This window comes from Mercenaria mercenaria, unplaced genomic scaffold, assembly GCF_021730395.1.
Source record: "Mercenaria mercenaria strain notata unplaced genomic scaffold, MADL_Memer_1 contig_812, whole genome shotgun sequence".
NCBI lineage: Eukaryota > Metazoa > Mollusca > Bivalvia > Venerida > Veneridae > Mercenaria > Mercenaria mercenaria.
The window spans coordinates 11993-31622 of record NW_026463718.1 but is presented as its reverse complement, the minus strand read 5'-3'; the positions used below and the strand labels follow the sequence as shown (position 1 = coordinate 31622).

Here is a 19630-nt window from a genome sequence, read left to right as displayed (position 1 = left end):
ATCACTAAATGTTTCAAACTAACAATTTTCAATCAGTTCAAACTCCTATAGGCTGGAGATTCTATACTTGACTGGTCTTTTTGTTGAAGTTCCCGTCAGACAATGTCTTTCAATCAACAACATACGATTCCTATCGCATAGATGCTCGGCCTCTGTCTTCTCAACTCTATATGATTGCCCTGACTCCTGGATGCTCAGCGCCTATATGCTATCAACTAGCATTCAACTACCATATAGGTATATCCCCGATGCCTTGGCTATACTCCACCAATAATGCTGAACCGTCTATAAGCTGGAACTCTCCTACTATCGCAGTAGATTACCAAACTCTGGGTCTCTGTCTCAGCTTCCCGATGCTCAGCCTAAATATGCTATCGTCTATAGCATTTAACTACCCTTAAGGTTAAACTCCTATGAGCTGGCCCTATAGCTCGAAACCCTATCGAAATTCTGCTACTCTTCTTTAGTCTACGAACTTCTATTTTTTTCCTTTTAATAATTTATCTGCCCTGACAGTGTAGTTGCAATAATTTCCTTATCAAGGTACTGGAATAAATTATTATTTGAATCCACGATGTGTCTTCTTCAACCGCTGGATACCGAATGAATTCTCTGTCATAAATCTACCTATTTATACCCCAGCAGACGTGCTATTTTTAGACGTGCTATTTTTAGAACTTGTTTCTGATTGGTCCAAATTTTAACATAACATTTTATAACGAGTACTTGCTCTATCAAATAGCTGGTTCCCTTTAACTTTTGTATATGACATAATATGCGAAGCTGGGACCCAGCTATCCATATAATGAACCCAAATAAGCCACAATTGACCCTAATTCTATTATTTTTAGCATTTCAACAATAATAATAGCAATGATTACATGAAAAAGGGAGTCAAGCACTATCTGTGCTTATGTGTCACGTTATCAGCACATTAAATATACATATTATTCTGACAATATTTTGTTTCAACTAAATCTGAGAAAGTTCGAAACTGCTGTTTGTTGTAAAAAAATTAGGTCATATAAATAAATAGATATATATATAGCGGGAGCTTAGTTCCCGAAATATTAAATATTTCCATTTTTCAAAATGTTCACGGACAGTATAGTCAGTAGAAAACAACGAGAAATAATGTTTATAAGGCAGCTTAAACCTTCACTAAATAGAGACACATAAAATCATACCTGACAGATATGTTTTACAACGACGTCACGTCATTTTTATTTGTTAGTTAATTAGACGTCATTTATTTAACAGTGACGTCCCTTGTTTATATTGACGACGTCAAAGGACGCCATATTGATGGTAACCCTCCTTGACTATAAAAAGGCTCGGCACAAGATGGAAGTCTATAAATCAAATAAATAAAATTATATATATATATATATATATATATATATATATATATATCCTTGTAATATTTTCTTCTTGATTTTCATATCACTTTATCAAAAAGTTTGTCTCTATAAAATCTAGGTCAATTTTTAAGCTAGCCAGGTAACATAGCTCAATCGAGTTTTATCCCCGGGTAATCAATGATTGATCCCACTTTAAGGGCCGCTAGAGCTAAAAGTAGAAAAATCTTAAACAATTTCTTCTTGTTAACTGCTTGATGGGTCTCCATCAAACTTGGTCTATGGTATCATTGTTGCATTACTATAAGGTCCTCTTAATTTCATAAATTGAAATGAGGAATCTCAGCTCTTTTTAGGTGTTGCTAGAGCTAAAAATAGAAACTCATTTAACCATCTTCTCATAAATGGATCTTGATGGATCTTCATCAAAGGACGAGATATGATAAGATATGCAAAATGGCCCCCTAAATAATTAGAATATGAAAATTTCATAACTGAAATTTTAACTGTCTAAAACAAAAAGAAGAAGATCATAATCGTTAAAAGTATGACTTTAGAAAACTTCAAAATCGAGTTATTGTACGACTCAGACCTTTAAAATACTCGAGGTCCATAACTTTTACCGTTATTACACGCGATTTATACACTACACACTCGATTTTCATTGTGAGCCGGACCTAGTGTCAAGCTGAAGTTTTGCTGAGAAAATAAAGATACTGAAATATACATTTTCAGAAAAAATCAGCTTGACACCCGGTCCGGGTCATATTGAATTTCCACATGTTTCGCGATTTTTAGCCTCATTTTTCGTTGAAGGAAACAGGATACGTGCTCATCTCTAAGCAACAGAGCATCAAACAGATAGGCGGGAGTTTTGTTGTAATCATGAAACTGACAACCAAAAGTTGTTTTATAAGAAATTAAATGTTTAGAGCCGAGTTTAATTCAAAAACGAAACTGAAAGTAGATCTAGACATTTTCATGTTGATGATCCGATACAGTACATGTTTTACATGAACTATATTTCAGGATTATAATCAAGTTTTTGTTTAAGCGGCATTTTTAAAGAAAGAATAACTTGTAATTAAAGTTGTTTAAAAAGTTAATTATTATTGTTTACGTAGATGTTATAGAGACAAGAAAGATAACTTATGCGCATCGCAACTAGAAGATATATTTCTTTTATGTAAAAATTATGACGTAATTTGTATAAGTCTCTGTAACGCATTTGGTACGCATGACGGCTGAAATGAAATTTTATGCCTGGTGTCAGTGATAAGCGAGATCGATTCCAAACAAGTCCTGTAAAACTTTTTCTGTCAATAACGACAGAAAGTACTATTTTGATGATAAACATCATTGATGGTGAGCTGCAAACCATAGGTTATTCTTTTACTGTATGACTGTGATAAAGTTGTAAACATGTGTTTTTATACTTCTTTTTTGTCGTATGAAAAAATAATAAGTGAACAACTCAGAATTTTCTCAACAATTTTAAAATACTCCGTTTCATCGCCGTACGAAGTTTCATAAATAAGCGTATGTTGAGTCAATTAATGTCACTGACATGTCATTTCCGGTGTGAAACATTTCATTTTATAAATAAAATATAAAATCTCTATACAACCATTTTCAAACACAATAGCTAAGCTATATTTGTGTTTAAAGAATATCTAAGATATAGAAAGACGCGTCATCTTCATGATTATCGACATTTGTTTGTAATGATTTATTGTAGGTCTATTGTGAATTGTTTAGGTTTGCGTTTTAACACCGTTCTTTCAACAGTAACGGACAGTAAACTTGTAAAAGCCTGCAAGTATTTGTCAACTTCCCAACATGATTTTGAGATGGAGGACGAATGATTTTAGTCGCAATACCCCTTATCAAGTTTTCAGGGAGAAGAAAAGCCTCGTCCGGGAATAGTGCTCGCAACCCTACGATCCGTAAATCTGCGGTCTCCTTATTGAGCTTGTGAAGCAAGTTCTACAACTTCTATAAATCAGTCTCGACATTTTATTCCTGATGAAACTATCATCAGGGTAGGAGCAGGAAAACCAGTTTCCCTTTTAATGACAAGCATCTAAGCAAGGGAGCTAGTGGTAATATTTTTCACGTCTTTGGTATGACGGGGGCCGGGGATCGAACCCAACACCACCCACCCCACACTCGAAGCAGGCACTGACTAGCTAGGCTCTTTGCACAGTTAATGAATACGCTTTTGAAATGAAGGCACGTATACAGGTGTTGTGCTTTTTCTCTTTCTTTTCTAGAAAAACAGTAATGTTCATAAAAAAGCGAGGAATGTATATACATCTAATTAAGGTATCACAAAGGGGACATGGATGATTTTGACATACTAAAACGCGCGCACGTATTAGTTACTTAGTGCGCACGTAATATCTATTACTTGCGCACGTAATAAGCATTACGTTACGTACGCACATGCGAGTATTAAACATCTGCGCACGTATCAGTATAAAAATACCTCTACGCACATATCACTCGGCATGATGCCGGAAACTTACTATCGCGATCAAATATAAGCTACTACGTGGGGGCGTGCGCAAATGTTTCTTAGACTAACACGTGCGTACTGAGCAACTTTGACCGTTCTTTATCGCTGCAACCGTTTCGTCCCGAATCTGTTTAAAATTGCCTTTCGATTCGAGGAAAGGAAAAGCGGTAATCAAGAGGAAAACCGGGTCATCTGTTTCTCACTGTGCAACCTTGACCTATTGTTGTTTTGTAATCAATTTATACCTATCCCTCTAATGAATTTAATACCATTAGAATAAAATAAAATGTCTTCATGCGCGCATAACAATGTTACTACTTGGGTATACCCCAGGTCGTCTTGTAAACTGACTTTAATATAAACGCAATATATAATATGAATGTGACAACTGTAATTGGAATACAACATAATGGAATAATTTTTTCTTTCATCGCTAACCGAAAATCTTTTGCAGGAAATCGGAAGCATTTTACGTTACATATATAGGGGCATTTTGACGGGAAACTGCACATGCCTTTCATGTCACTCCTTCCGTAATGATTTTATATACGCTAATGTATATTTCGTGCTTCTCATATCGATATTATAGTTTCCGGTCAAAGGAAACGTTTTTGATTTAATCCAAGAAATTAGGTTGAATAATCCACATAGATATGCTTCCATAGCTTTTAAACCGATTTAATTCGGTTCCGGCGACGTTTCTGCGGGTATGTATTTTAGTTATGTGGTAAGGATTTAATGATGTTCAACTCCTAAATTATTTATTCAAGTAAAATGAACATTATCATTTTGTTTCAACTTACTTGATAAACATATATCATTACATATTTAAATATAAAACCACCGAAAATATGAAAAATCAAAATTTGTAAGACAAAGTCCTGCCTCCTGATTTATCCAAAGAAGGTTTTGTTTTATACGAATGTCACACAACAAGAAGAACATTCAGTATATGAAACAAAATCACTTAATATGTAAGGAGATATAGAAGCAAAGATGATTTTTAAAAGTTATTATTTTATCAAGTATATCAAATAACTCGCTAAATTACTATAAAAAAGGCAAAACTGTTTCTATGTTGCTATGGTAACGCATATGAATTAAAAGTTTCGGATTTTAGTTTTAGAAATGTTCTTGATACAAATTCATTTGAAACAGACATAATAGTTAGAGAATGAATGAATGAGTTAGGTTTTACGGCGAATCGACACAAAAAGGCCATATACCGCCGAGAAAAAGTTAAATGGATTACGTTAATTGCAAAGCATATATAAAACTATTAAAGTCAAAGCGTATATACATATATAGTGTAAAAATTCAAATGCAAACATTAAAGAAGTGGTGAATAAAAATCAAATAAGGTTCAGATTTTATGATATATACCTATTTGTTTAAAAAACTGCAACATTTTGTCGGCTGAAATTTGCTCGAACAACTCTTTTAGCGATTCAACATTATAGTATGAATTGCGTTGTGAATCGAAGTCTATACAGTCTATTAAAATATGTTTAATAGTAAGCGGTGTTTGACATGGTGATTTCAATTTAGATTGATTTAATGAAAGTGATTTCTTTGCTGCAGTATCAGCATCTTCATTTCCATCAATACCAACATGACTAGGAATCCAACAGAAGATGATGGATTTTTAAAAGATAGTTCATGAACCCTGAGAAGAATGTTTTGAATGAGAGGATTTTTTGTATTACGGTTGTGTATTGATTGTAATACAGAAAGTGAGTCGGAAAAGATGATAAACTTTTCTTCATTATATTCTGATATAAAATTAAGGGCCAAATCAATAGCTTTTGCTTCTGCTGAAAAAATAGTAGCGTTATTTTGCAAACGTAATCTTGATTGATGCAGATGGCTAACGGCGGCACACCCAACCTTTGAATCATCTTTTGAACCATCTGTATATATTGGAAAATGATCTTTGTAAGTCGACTTGATTTCGTTATATTTAGACTTGAATATTTCAGGGTTTGTTTCAGACTTTTTCAAGACGGTTTTAATATCAAAAAGAACCGCTGGAGAATTTAGAGTCCATGGTGGTGTATTCAGAACTAAATTTTCTTTTACATCATCAAATTCAAAATCAGTTTCTGTCATAGAATTATTAATGCGAAATCCAGAAGGTTTAATTTGTTTAGGTTTTCTGTCATACGAATCCTGGTACTTGGGTTTAAATATGATTTTATGACCAGGATTAAATTTGTTGGCAGCTACCCTTAGAGCATATTGCAATGACAGTTTTTCACGTCTCTTGTAAAGGGAGGGTTCGTTTGCTTCAACATACAAGCTTTCAACAGGCGATGTTCTAAATGCGCCAAGAGCAATACGAAGACCTTGATTATGGATAGTATCCAACATTTGTAAATACGATTTTCTGGCCGAACCATATACAACACAACCGTAATCTAGCTTGGACCTAATCAAAGCTCTATAAAGTCTTAACAAAACCTTGCGATCTGCTCCCAAATCAGTATTTGAAATTACCTTTAAAAGATTCAACGATTTCAAACATTTGGCTTTCAGGTATTTTATGTGTGGTATAAAAGAAAGCTTTTAATCAAAAATAACACCAAGAAATTTTGCTTCGTCAACAACGGGTATTTTGTACCATTTAGAAAAAGCTCAGGGTCACAATGTTGTTTCCGTAATTGACAAAAGTGGACACACTGAGTTTTTGATTGGGAAAATTTAAAACCATTTTCCATGGCCCAAGTTTGAACTTTGTTCAAACACTGCTGTAATTGGCGTTCAATCGTACGCATATTTTTTTAACGATAACATAGAAAGTCATCAACATATAATGAACAATCTATCGCTGGTGACAAACATTTCACAATATTATTAATTTTGATGCTAAAAAGTGTGACAGATAAAATAGAACCTTGTGGAACTCCCTGTTCTTGCTCAAAAGAGTGAGAAAGGGTAGAACCAACACGTACTTTAAAATTGCGATCTGATAAAAATTGCGATATAAATGTTGGAAGACGACCTTTTAAACCTAAGTCGTTAAGATCATTCATAATACCATATTTCCATGTAGTGTCATAGGCTTTTTCTAAATCGAAAAAGACAGACACTAAATGCTCTTTTTTAACAAATGCATCACGAATAAAATTTTCCAGTCAAACAAGATGATTAGTTGTGCTGCGCTGCTTGCGAAAACCGCTTTGAAAGTTTGTAATTAGGCCTTGAGATTCAAGATACCAAACTATTCTAGAATTGATCATACGTTCTAGCGTTTTACATAAACAACTGGTAAGTGCAATCGGTCTATAATTACTGGGGTTAGTGCTATCTTTCCCGGGTCTTGGTATTGGAATAACTATAGCTTCTCTCGAGGAATCTGGAAAAATGCCAGTTTTCCATGTAATATTATAAATTTCAAGTAGGAGGTCTAATGATTCTTGTGGTAAATGTTTTAAAGGTTGATAATGAATTTGGTCCGGACCAGCTGCGGTATCGTGACATTTATCTAACGCGTCAAGCTATTCAATGAGTGAAAAAGGTTTATCATAATCTCCATCATTATTTGAATCAAAATTTAAAGGTTTACTTTCTTTTGTCGATTTTATGTTTTGAAACCTTTTATCATAATTGTTTGATGAAGAGTTTTTTGAAAAAGTTTAACCAAGTGTATTGGCAATGTCCTCCTTGCTTGATGCAGTAGACTGGTCTGACTTTGTAAGATGGGAAACATTTGAAGATTTTCCTTTTCCACTTATTTTGAGAATCATTTCCCAGACATTTTTAACCGATGACCTAGAGTTAAGTTTTGAAACGTATGAATGCCATGATTTTTTCTTTGCTTGTTTTATAGTTCTGCGAGCTTTTGCTCTCAGAATCTTAACTGATTGTAGGTTTTCTTTCGTCGGCCGTATATTGAACTTTTTAACGGCCGCTCAACGTTTTCGAACAGCAGTCTTACAATCATCATTATACCAAGGCTTATTTTTATGTTTACCATTTCTTGAAGTTTTAGGAATGGACTTGTCAGCAATATCGGACAGAAAAACTGAAAACCGATCAATAGGATCATAAAAATTAGTAAAATTCTCCAAAGTCAAATCAGTTTTCAAGTCAATTTTTTGTTTGGGTGTTTGACTCACCCCACGTTGATTGGAACTGGTATAACGTTTTGTCGTGATGATGGCGTGCTTGAATACTTTGGTACATTTTGTACAACTGGTGGCAGTGTTGGTTTAGCAGCTGCCTTTGGAGCTTGTGGTGTCAGCGAAGGTTTTTCTGATACTTTCGGCTTTTCCTTTGGTAAATCTTGGACAGGCACAGAATCAGTTTGCGTAGACGCGTCAAAAAACGTTGTTGATTTTGGTGCATTTGATTTTGTAATTGAAGAATATGTTGTTGTCAATGATGGAGGCATGAACTTAGCAGTTGCGATTCGTCTGGCTTCAGGGAATCCAATGCCCTGTGTGAACTTGACATTGAGGACCTCCTTTTCAATCCTCCATGTCTTGCAGTCGCGAGACCTGGCTGAATGTTCCTCGCCGCAATTCACACAACACAATGGACCCTTGCACCTGTCTGGCTCATGAGAGAAACCGTTTTGTTTGCATTTGTGACAAATGAAATCTCCTTTGCAGTTTGATTCGTTGTGTCCAAATTTAAAGCAGTTATAGCATTGGAGGGGATTTGGTATATATTGGGTGACCTTTGTTTGAAGATAACCTACTTTTACAGAACTAGGAAGGAATGGGATGCCGAATGTAAGAATGATAGTGTTAGTTATGATTTCTTTTCCATCTCGTTTGATTTTCACGCGTCTAGCAGCTGTAACATGTTGTTCAGCAAGGCCTTGCACAATCTCCGTCTCTGGTACCCCAGCAAGATCAGGGCAACGAATAACCCCCCTTGAGGAGTTCAGAGTACGGTGTGCAATGCACTTGCATGGGTGGCCGAAAAAGTTTGTCATTTTGAGCAGATTCTGTGCATGTGCAGCCTTTTCAATTTCAACCGAAAGATCTCCTGTCCGTAATTTCTTCACAGATTTTGGCGTTCCGGCTATACTCTCGAGTGTTTTTTCTATGACGAAAGGTAAAAAACTTGTCATTTTAAAATAGTCCTCAACCGATTGAATAAGGAGAAATCGTGGAAATGCCGAATTAGTTGTGAAAGGTCGGTGAGAATTTCTCTCACCTTCCATGTCCGAGTCTGTTTCCGAATGCAGTCGTTTATTATTTTGGTTTGCCATATTTAGACAATTTGATTTCATCACTCGCAGCCCCCACCCGCCGCGGAGTCCAACAAGGGAACACGTTAACAGAGCGGATATCCAGCTCATACATGTTAGGGATACTGTAGTGATATACTCGGATAAATATTTCACAATCTTGTTTATATCACCAGCTGTATTGCAGAAAAGCAATCAGGGGATTCAAGGGACTGTTACTCTACATACCCGATTGGCCCTAAGCCACCGCTTTCTAGGAAACATAGATTGAAGTATATGAAAATATATTGTTAAATAAATTTGTGTGAACATAATATGAAGGTTGCTGAACGCAGTGAAATGTGACAGTAGAGCAGTGTAAAGTTAGATTTTGTGTAACGTATTTTGTTTCAAAATTATGTTTGTGAAAATACAAAAATGAAAACATTAAGATGCAGTTCGGAATAAACAATATAAAATGTAAACGTAAATGTGAGATTTCCTAGGGCTTGGCATGACTAGCCGATTGATCGTACCGGGCCAATACGACCACCAAAACGTCTACACCGAATTAGAGGCCAAAGATGTGTATTGGCACCAACATCACGGGAAGAAGATGCGCACATGCAAACAAGTACGCATCATCTCACCGTGATGCCACGGGGCACCTCAACATCCAGGACTCTCCTCTCCGGCTTACGGGCCGCCACCCACGGCAAACAGGTGGCTCCATTTTCGGGGGAGTCGTACCCCTCTGCATGGAGATACAGCCAGCATTTTCTATTCCCCCGCCGGCAAGGGGCTAATAGTTAGAGAATAAGCCTATGTAGATGTATAAAATATAAAAAAAATCTTATATTTCTTCAAAGCGTTTTCGGTCGTCCTTACATGAAAGAGTTATCTCCCTTGTTCTTGCACGATAATTCTGTCTACAGTCTTAGAATACAAAATAAAAAATTCGTTTCAAGAAGTTGGATCATTCTGTATTGTGACGACATACAATTTATAGGGTTCAGCAATATAAACTAAGATATATTGCAGAATAGTTTTCTTTATCTCGCCTCCTACAAGATTCTTGCATTTCTATTGGTCAACAGACGTCACGTGGAGACAGGATATATTCCATATCCTGCTAGTACATTACAGATATGAACTTTATTTAAAAACAAAATGGCTGCCGCATCGCTAGGGTAATTTAAACAAGCCAGATTATGGGAAGCCCAAACTATAGATATCATTTCCGAGATAAAAAAAAAAACGTGTTTTATTGCCGCTCTTATTTTTCCTACCTAATTTAGGTTCGTGAAGTGAGTGGAAATTATATTGACCGTTGACAGGTTGAAATGTTGTTTTAGTAAAATCATCGTAAAGCAAAGGAATTAACACATTTGTAAGACAGCAGTTTGTTGTAGGATCATTTAATCTACCTGCAAGATAAAGGAATTAACAGGAAACGGGACTAAAGCGGAAGTTTTAAGACATTTCTGACATCGTCTATAATCTGATGATTTTTCGAAAGATGGAACGTTAAAGTTCTTCAAAGCCCAGTTCATAACCTGTATAAATGAGCTTCTGTGTTTTGTGATTCTGTCAAAATACAGTTCATTTTTCGTTTTATGGCTGGTGTTAATCAACTATAATCGAAGCATGGAAACCAGGGAAGATTTCAGGATTCCAGTCTGCACTGTAAGTAGCTTTATCAATATAAAGATTGTGTCAATTAGTATAGCGAGCATGTAAAAGGTAGTCGGCAAGATAAAATCTCGCCTGATATGGACATAATCTCGCCTGATACGGATTTCCTCGACAACGTATATTCCGTATCCTGTCACCAACGAGCAGTGTAACTTATAATCTTCCCTGACATCATTTTGCTACATTTATTGTTGAGACAAAAATTCAGAGACATAATTCTGAAAAATCAAGAAAATTGATAAATATTTATGTTTTTCTGAAACAAAACAAACATTAAGCGAGACGATTTTGCACAATATCGAAGTCGATTTTAGCGATGTAAATCCAGACACAGAATTATCTAATACATTTACAAATGTAAAAGAAAACACGCGTTAAGAACATATTATTATTAAATTCAGACATCAAACATATTAGAATCAGATTCGTCTACAACTAAGCGGTTCGATACGCTTCAGAGATTATTTCTAGCTATATCAATTGTTTTACTGCTTGGTTTAGAGAATCTGGTATTTATAATACATATATATACATGCAAAAACACTTTCAGAATATCGAACATGTAGAAATGTAGAAGAAGGGTATACAAACCAGAGGGATACTTTGAAACATAAAATTTCGTCTAAGGTTAAACTTTTGTAACTACAACAAGGTGTCCAGGAAGTAACGTGTCTAATAAATAACGGAAAAACAGACACTAAATTCCAAGTTTCCTTTCACCACAAATTATAGTTTTATCAAACTGTATGCAACAAAATTGCATTTTTTTTCATTACAGATGCCAGATGGTAATGTCTTACGTAAATGAAAAAAACCTTTAACGTTACGGAAAACCTTTAGTTTTTAACAGTATGCAAGGTACATGTACAAAGACTTGATCAGATTTAGTATTTATTTATTTATTTGTTATTACTTGGCTCCTAGAAATAATGGAAACCGATAAGAAACTTCAAAGCTACCAATTTCCTAAAGTTTCACTTTAATAATATGTAGATGAAATTAGATGACTGTCTGGAACGTGCAACTTAAAAACAGTTTACTGGCATCCATTATCAGTCAACTAACAGACAGCAGAGCTTTTGCAGGCACTTACTGTATAATTAGGTAGACATGTATGTTACAGAATATAGAAGTTGATCTTGTTATTTCCATATTTTTATATTTGTATCATAAAGTAATTATTCGTGATTCTGATTGAAGAATGATTTTTTACTACGATATATCATCTAACTGAAAACTATTTTAAGATCGAGGTATTATGTAATATTTTTATTTTATTATAAATTCCAGTCTTACTAAACTTAAGTTTAAGCTGCTTAAAATTCAGTAAGTCATGACGAGGAAAACTTCTCCTCTGTAACGCATTGATAGAAGTTTAGTATTATTGCTTTAATAAACTTCATTATTAACTATTTTGCGATATATTTGTCTGTTAATAATATTTATAAATCAGAATGATAAGCAAATATTTCCAAACGGAAAAGCCACGTCGAAGAAAAGCACTCTACTTATCGGGTATGTCCACATACCAGGTATGTCGAAAAACGGATATGTACATTTATCTTGCCTCCTACAAGTTTCTTGCATTTCTATTGGTCAATAGACGTCACGTGGAGACAGGATATATTCCATATCCTGCTAGTACATTTCAGATATGAATTTTGATTTAAAAAAAAATGGCTGCCGCTTTGTTAATTTATAAAGTATTAGATTATAGCATGTAAGTATAGGGTAGTCGGCAAGATAAAATCGTTACACAGCTTGTTGGTGAGCTTCGCTCTCGCCTGATTTGGATTTCCTCGACAGCGTATATCCCGTATCCTGTCACCAACAAGCAGTGTAACTAATAATACCCCCATTCTAAATAATCAAATATCTTTTCAGCGTAAGTCTTAGATAGATGTAATAATCAATTATTTTTGGTTCATTACCGACCTCTGGACATATATTTTCGTAGATTTTGAAAAATATAGTTAATTACCAATGAAATGGTGTTGATTTACATGCATATTTAGTGGGGGCTATTTTTGTTTCTTATCATATCCCGTCCTTTGGTTTGTAACATCATTATAAGGTCCTCTCCCATATATGTTCAAAATGGATGCTTGGCCCCTTTAAGGGGACCTTGAGGTAGAAACAGAAACATCTTTAAATGACTTCTTCTCATGAACTGCTTGGTGGATTTTCATGAAACCTAAAAACAGAGAACATTTTCTGACGGGATCATGATAAAATGGTTGTAAAGGATATTTATTGAATATAAAGCTTTTATATACATAACGACATTGTTCCATATTACATATAGGATTATTTCATACATAATTCATGTAACTGACCAACACAAAATAAGACATTTCCCTTTTCGCCGACTCACTAACCCAGCATTTATTTATGGGTGCAAGTCTTTTAAATTAGTTTTGTCAGCGCATACATATGCTTTACTGGTATTCATAGCATTGAAATACTCTTTTTCTGGGAAATAAAAAATATATTATAATTATGAACATACTTAGGAAATAAAAGTTTAGATTAAAAAACAACAACTGTACAATATCAAATGCTTTAAAATACCTATGACTGCTTTCATTTTACTCTTCTTGATCAGTATGTTTTTTACAAGAGCATTCAGTTACTTCATGTATCTTTGTTTCAAAAAAGAGTCATATGCGTCTACATGTGGTAAAAAATACTAATATACTTTGTATCGAGGTAAACTAAGCATCGTGCCTTGAGTTTTCATGCTCCAACCTTTGGCATGTTTTGATATATAATACATTTTCTAGATAGTATTGTTTAAAAAATAATTTATAGCAAAAGAGTGCTTTAACACTATTTATGCACGATGGGTGGTTATACGTCGGGCGTAATAATTTCACGAGGGAGCAGCCCGAGTGAAATTATTTGAACGACGTATCACCACCCGAGTGTATTAATAGCGTTTAAACACGTTACTGTGACGTCATTCTAGTATAAGAGTGTTTTAACAGAGACAAACATATTAGAATTGTTATTAATTTATGATCAGTTCCAAAAAAATAAGTAAAGCAGAAGACGGTCGTATATTTGAATCCTATTTCTGGGAAATAAAGATATATCATAATTAAGAACATACTTAGGAAATAAAAGTCTGGATGAAAACAACAACAATATCAAATGCCTTTAAAATACCTATGACTGCTTTCATTTTACTCATTCTTGATCAATATGATTTTTACACGAGCATTCAGTTACTTAATGTATCTTTCTTTTGAAAGAGTCATATACGCCTGCATTTGGTAGACAATACTAATATACTTTGTATCGATGTAAACTTAGCAGCGTGTCTTGAGTTTGAATGCTCCAACCTTTGAAATGTTTTGATATATAATACATTTACTAAATAGTATTGTTTGTTATTAAATCATGAGCAGTTTAATTATATATATATATATATATATATATATATATATATATATATATATATATATATATATATATATATATATATATATATATATATATATATATATATATACATATATTAGTAATAAAAGCAGAAGACGGTCGTATATTTGAGTCCCAGACAATATGTTTTATTTCTCTTCTTATCAAACTAATCAAGTTGTTAGTGATGAACTTTTATGTTCCGCTAGCGCCATCGTGCTATCGCTGCCGCCTCTTATTTACGCGCGATGTCATTACAATACAATGACACGATGGCGATGACACAACAGTACGATAGCACGAAGGCACGTTGACGAAGACGCGATACAACGATGACACGATGGTAATTGAGCGATGCAGATAGGAGCCCTACATTAAAAGTTGAGTTCTTCCTAAATACTGTGTGTTTAAGAAAATTCTATGCCTGGCTATAAACCTGCTGCACTCTTTATGGAACATAACAGTCTTTGTGGTTATGCAAAAGCTTTGATACTTTTCTTTGAATGCTAGTCACAGTATTTCCAATCGAGGAAAAATGTTACTGAAATTGTAAGGTAAGGTTCATTGCATATTGCTGAATCAGTATTTTTCTCAAAATAGTCTCGACTAGAAACATTTTAATCATAATAGAGTACAGGTTTCTGTTTTATGCATACTCCAACAGCTATATGTCTGACACTAATGAACGTCTAAATTTCCTCAAAATTCTATTATAATTTCGATGGTAAGGTTCAGTTCCAAAACCAATAATAAGGTTAAGTACTTTACAGACAGATCATTGTAGAAATGTATAATTTCTCGTTTCAAGTGGTCACGGGTTGAAAAATGTGTAAAGTATGTCACAGCAGAAAGACTACATGTATTCAATTTTCTTTTATGTTACCAAAGTCATAGTGGTATAAGTCACGTCATATGTAATAGTTTTCATTACTTTTAATGGATAAGCCGTTACATGATGTAGGTACATTAGCAAAAATGGTAGTTAAATACCTGACCGTATTCTGACATACTTAAAGGTCCAATACTAAGGAAAGTGAACATTTTAATTTCTTTTAAAAAGCACAGAAACTATTTCATTTTATTGGAAAATGAAAGTTGGTATGTAGAAATTCGAAATAAATCGCAGTATATGTACAATTATTTTTCTATGAAGTATGAAGAAAATTAAAAAGACCTGGGGGATCATTCTGTCGATTCATTGAAATTTCAACATAATACACATACATTTCTTTGAGTTCCAAAGACCTTCTGTAAATTTTGACCTGCCAATCTTCATTATTTAGTGTCTTGCAGAAGTCTATGCACTGGCTATGAAAAAAATTGCCAACTCACTTTCCCTTAGTAATGGGCCTTTAACTAGGGAAATCTATGATCACAAATTATTGTGTTTTACAAATATCTCAAAAGTGATTGGTCCGCTTACAAAAAAAAACAAAGACAAATAACAAACAGGGAATGCCACGTACCAAAAACGCAGCCTCCCCAAAACATACACATACACGCGCACACACACAAAGCCAACACACCAGGACAAAACGAACAAACAAAGGAACACAGTGGGGCACCGCCTTGGAACGGTCAGTGGCAAAAACACCACTGGGGAGCTTAAACCGGTTTATGGTGCGCACCCAACCTCACTCTTACCCCCACCATTTTTCAAAGACACGGGACAGTGTAAACAAAAGTAATCCCCTCCAGGTGAATCTCTAACACATGTAATGGAAACAAAATGGCATGGCATGTAAAACACAAAAATGCTCGTGTATAAATACATAAAATACAAACCTTTAGAACCAAAAACGCATGTACACAATGCCTTTTCAGAAGACAGAGCAACAAGAGAAACACCCTTAAGGGCCCGACGAAACAGGCCAGAAGACAGATATCAAAGTCCTGGTAGGATTTAAAAACTGCTTATCATAGAGTCCTCCCCCTCTTCCGTCAGACAGAATCAAAGAGGGAAGCGTAGTGTCCAACTGTAAACGGGTTGAACACTAAACATGCGATATGTCTAAAAACGGTTGGGTCGTAACCTCTTTTAATAGATCGTTATATAATTTTACCAAATACATTTGGAAAATTACCATGACCCAAGATCTTACGAAGTTTGTAAACCACATCCCAATAAAAAAAACGAGTTTAGAGATAACTTCTCGGATAAGTGTCTTTAGATTACTATTGGATTTTAAAACTAAATCAAAATTACGATAGTAAAATTTAACAAAATATTTACGCAATTTGTAATAACGGTAGCCTTGCTGAAGAAGTTTACTTGTAATATATTGATTACGTTCATTGAAATGCCTGACATGACTACACGCTCTGGCAAACCGAATTAATTGAGAAATATATACCCCATAACATGTAGCCTGAGGTACATCCCCATCCAAATGGGGAAAATTTACAATACTAAAATTAAAATCACCCCTCTTGTCATAAATTTTGGTATGTATAATATTGTCATAAATAAAGAGATGTAAATCTAAAAATGAAGCATCAGTATCCGAATTGTTAGGTTTAATTAACTGAAGCTCCCTAGGATAAATAGTACCCACCAATTGACCAAAAAACGGATCACCATATTAAGAATATCATCCAGATAGCGTGATGTATTATTAAATGCAGTTATAATATCTGCCTGCGTATCTGGAGAAAGGCTCAACATAAAGTATCTTTCATAACAATATAAAAACAAATCTGCGACAAGGGGTGCACAGTTTGTTCCCATGGGAATACCAACTACTTGTTTAAAAACTGCATTCCCAAACCTGATGTAAATGTTATCAATAAAAAGGAAAGGGCTTTACAAACTTCGTCACAGGTCCACATTGTATAATGTTTAATAATATTGCTAGTAAAAAAAGCTTTATCAAAATTTCAACCGAGAAATGTAGCATTCTCTCTGGCAAAAGTCTTTTGAATTAGGGCAGTTAGTTTGTCATTTATTAAGTTGTGTATGTAAAGTGGTATAAAAAGTAGAAAAATCGTATGTACATGTACTGACTGTATATACCTCGTAATTATTAATTTTAAACTTATACAGGATTTCGCCAGAATTTTAATCGACCAAAATAAGTGTTTACCAGAGTTTTCGTATACTTTATCGCAGTATCTTTCCACGTGGACTTTCACAGCAGTTAGACATGATGTTAATAGTTTTGAAATATTTGTAGTTGTACAAGAGCTTAAATTAGCGATGAAGCGAGCTTTATATGGTTGTTTATGCAATTTAGGAATCCAGTACATGGTTGATAGTTTAAATTGTTTATCATCTATACGAACTTTTAAATTAGAAACTTCAGTGATGTGATCAGTGACCAAATTAAGACATACTTAGAATGAAATTCTTGGATTTCCTTTTTCAAATGTCTTAAAGTAAACTTGGGTTTTTGGTGGAAGTAGGTGTTCATTAGTTTGATAAAATTTTATACGAGAATCGACAATGTTAAAAATATTTCGTTTCCAAGACGTTAATGCATTGGGATCAGCATTCTCACGACGACACCATTTAACACAAAAAGTTTAGATGGATTCCGTAATCTGACCACGACAAGCAAAATCAGTAAATGAAGAAATTCTATATTTAGGTCCTTTAAAGAATAAATTACGAATAAGTTTGTCTTTAATAATATCAAAATTACCAGTGATGACATGACCGGCATCTGAATAGCAAAATTTTGAGTTTTTACATTCGCAGTAAGAAGGGGTATTTGTTTGAACATCTAAGTCGGAAACAATTTTATTGTAATTGAATATAACATTTCTTACAGGTGTTTTATATTTATAACAGAAAATAGGAACTTCGGAGTTTCTGAAATATTTAGGCACAGAATCAATGACACGTTTATCACGAAATATACTGGGTACATCGATGAAGTCAATACCTTTATTCATGAAATAAATTTTAAGAAAATGCCTCTCATGGTCAGACTGGGTGTCAATATGTGGATAGAGAACGTGTTGTGTGTAACTTTGAATAAGATATGATACAGTGTAAACGGATCTGTTTGAATAACATAGTGGTCCGCTACCTCGTCTAGCTTTTTAAGAGACTGAACAGATAAAGATGTGAGACGAGCAAAGATATCGATATCAGGGTTTTTAGAGATATTACCTTCCTGATAAATATTGTCATTTAAGCCCAACGGAAACGGTGACTGTAAATTTTTAATCCATTTGAATTCTGCTACATGTCCGGCTTAAATTTTAAAACTAGATGTGGAATTTATATCATATACGATTTGCTCTACTGGCTGCACTGTTACCTGATCAAATGTATGGCCAGATTAACGAAAGTGTTGGCTCATCATACCAAAAGGCTTTACAAAATCGTACTAATAGCATCAGTATTTACAGGAAAAGATATTCCCTCTTCTCAGTGATGGGAACAACAAGCAATGAGGTGTGGATGTGAATTCAAAGGAGGTGTTGAGAATAATTCATTTTAAGTGGTAAAACTTGTTTCGCAAGCGAACTTAAATAAATTAGTGTAAACTAGCCATGCTTGTTGTTATTGCTTAAATGCAAATGCCGTTTATTATACATGTTCGGTACACATACTTCAACCCATGTGTTTGCAAAAATTAATGTCACTCCCTTTCACCATTATTAAAGCGTTGTTATACAATACTATCGATCTTACTTTTGATTAATACTTAATATAAAAAAAAATGCATTGCATGTTTCGAAGCGGTATATTCCATAATTCTATAATATAAGGATTTTTTTAAGTTTTTAAATCAAAATAGCAATTTGAAAATGATATTTTACAGCCGCAAAAACTGACGAATAAATAAACTGGACCTATATTATCAATGTTAGCGTAAAATCTAGCAACTAACAATCGAACAATTGCGAATATAACATTGCAAACAAATGCTCAAGTTTAGCAAAGCTTACTTCTGGAATCCATATGGATTCAAAAGAAATGGAGAAACATTACCTGGCATTGTAGAGATATAATTACTAAGTAAATTTGAGAACAAATATTTAAATTGTTTAGAATGTTTTATTTCTTAGTTCTGCTGCATTCTCACTGTTTCGGCTTATGGCAGCTAGTAGGGTCATTTATTTTATTTATTTTGTTGGGTTTAACGTCGCACCGACACAATTATAGGTCATATGGCGACGTTCCAGCTTTGATGGTGGAGGAAGACCCAAGGTGCCCCTCCGTGCATTATTTCATCACGAGCGGGCACCTGGATAGAACCACCGACCTTCCGTAAGCCAGCTGGATGGCTTCCTCACATGAAGAATTCAACGCCCCGAGTGAGGCTCGAACCCACATCGATGAGGGGCAAGTGATTTGAAGTCAGCGACCTTAACCACTCGGCCACGGAGGCCCCCAGCTAGTAGGGTCAACCTTGATTATTGGTCAAACAGAAATTGACCCGGTTGATCAGTATATTTCTAAATGACTGCACAAAGCATAAAACTAGTACATACTAAAGCTGTTTT

At 34.5% G+C, this 19630-nt stretch overlaps 1 protein-coding gene across 1 annotated transcript; it reads right to left on the bottom strand.

Moving 5' to 3' along the window:
• Positions 1-7990: 7990 nt before the first annotated feature.
• On the bottom strand, positions 7991-9097 carry LOC123560931 (uncharacterized). The gene has a single exon (XM_045353082.2). The coding sequence runs from the start codon at positions 9095-9097 to the stop codon at positions 7991-7993; it is 1107 nt and encodes a 368-aa protein (XP_045209017.2).
• Positions 9098-19630: the final 10533 nt, after the last annotated feature.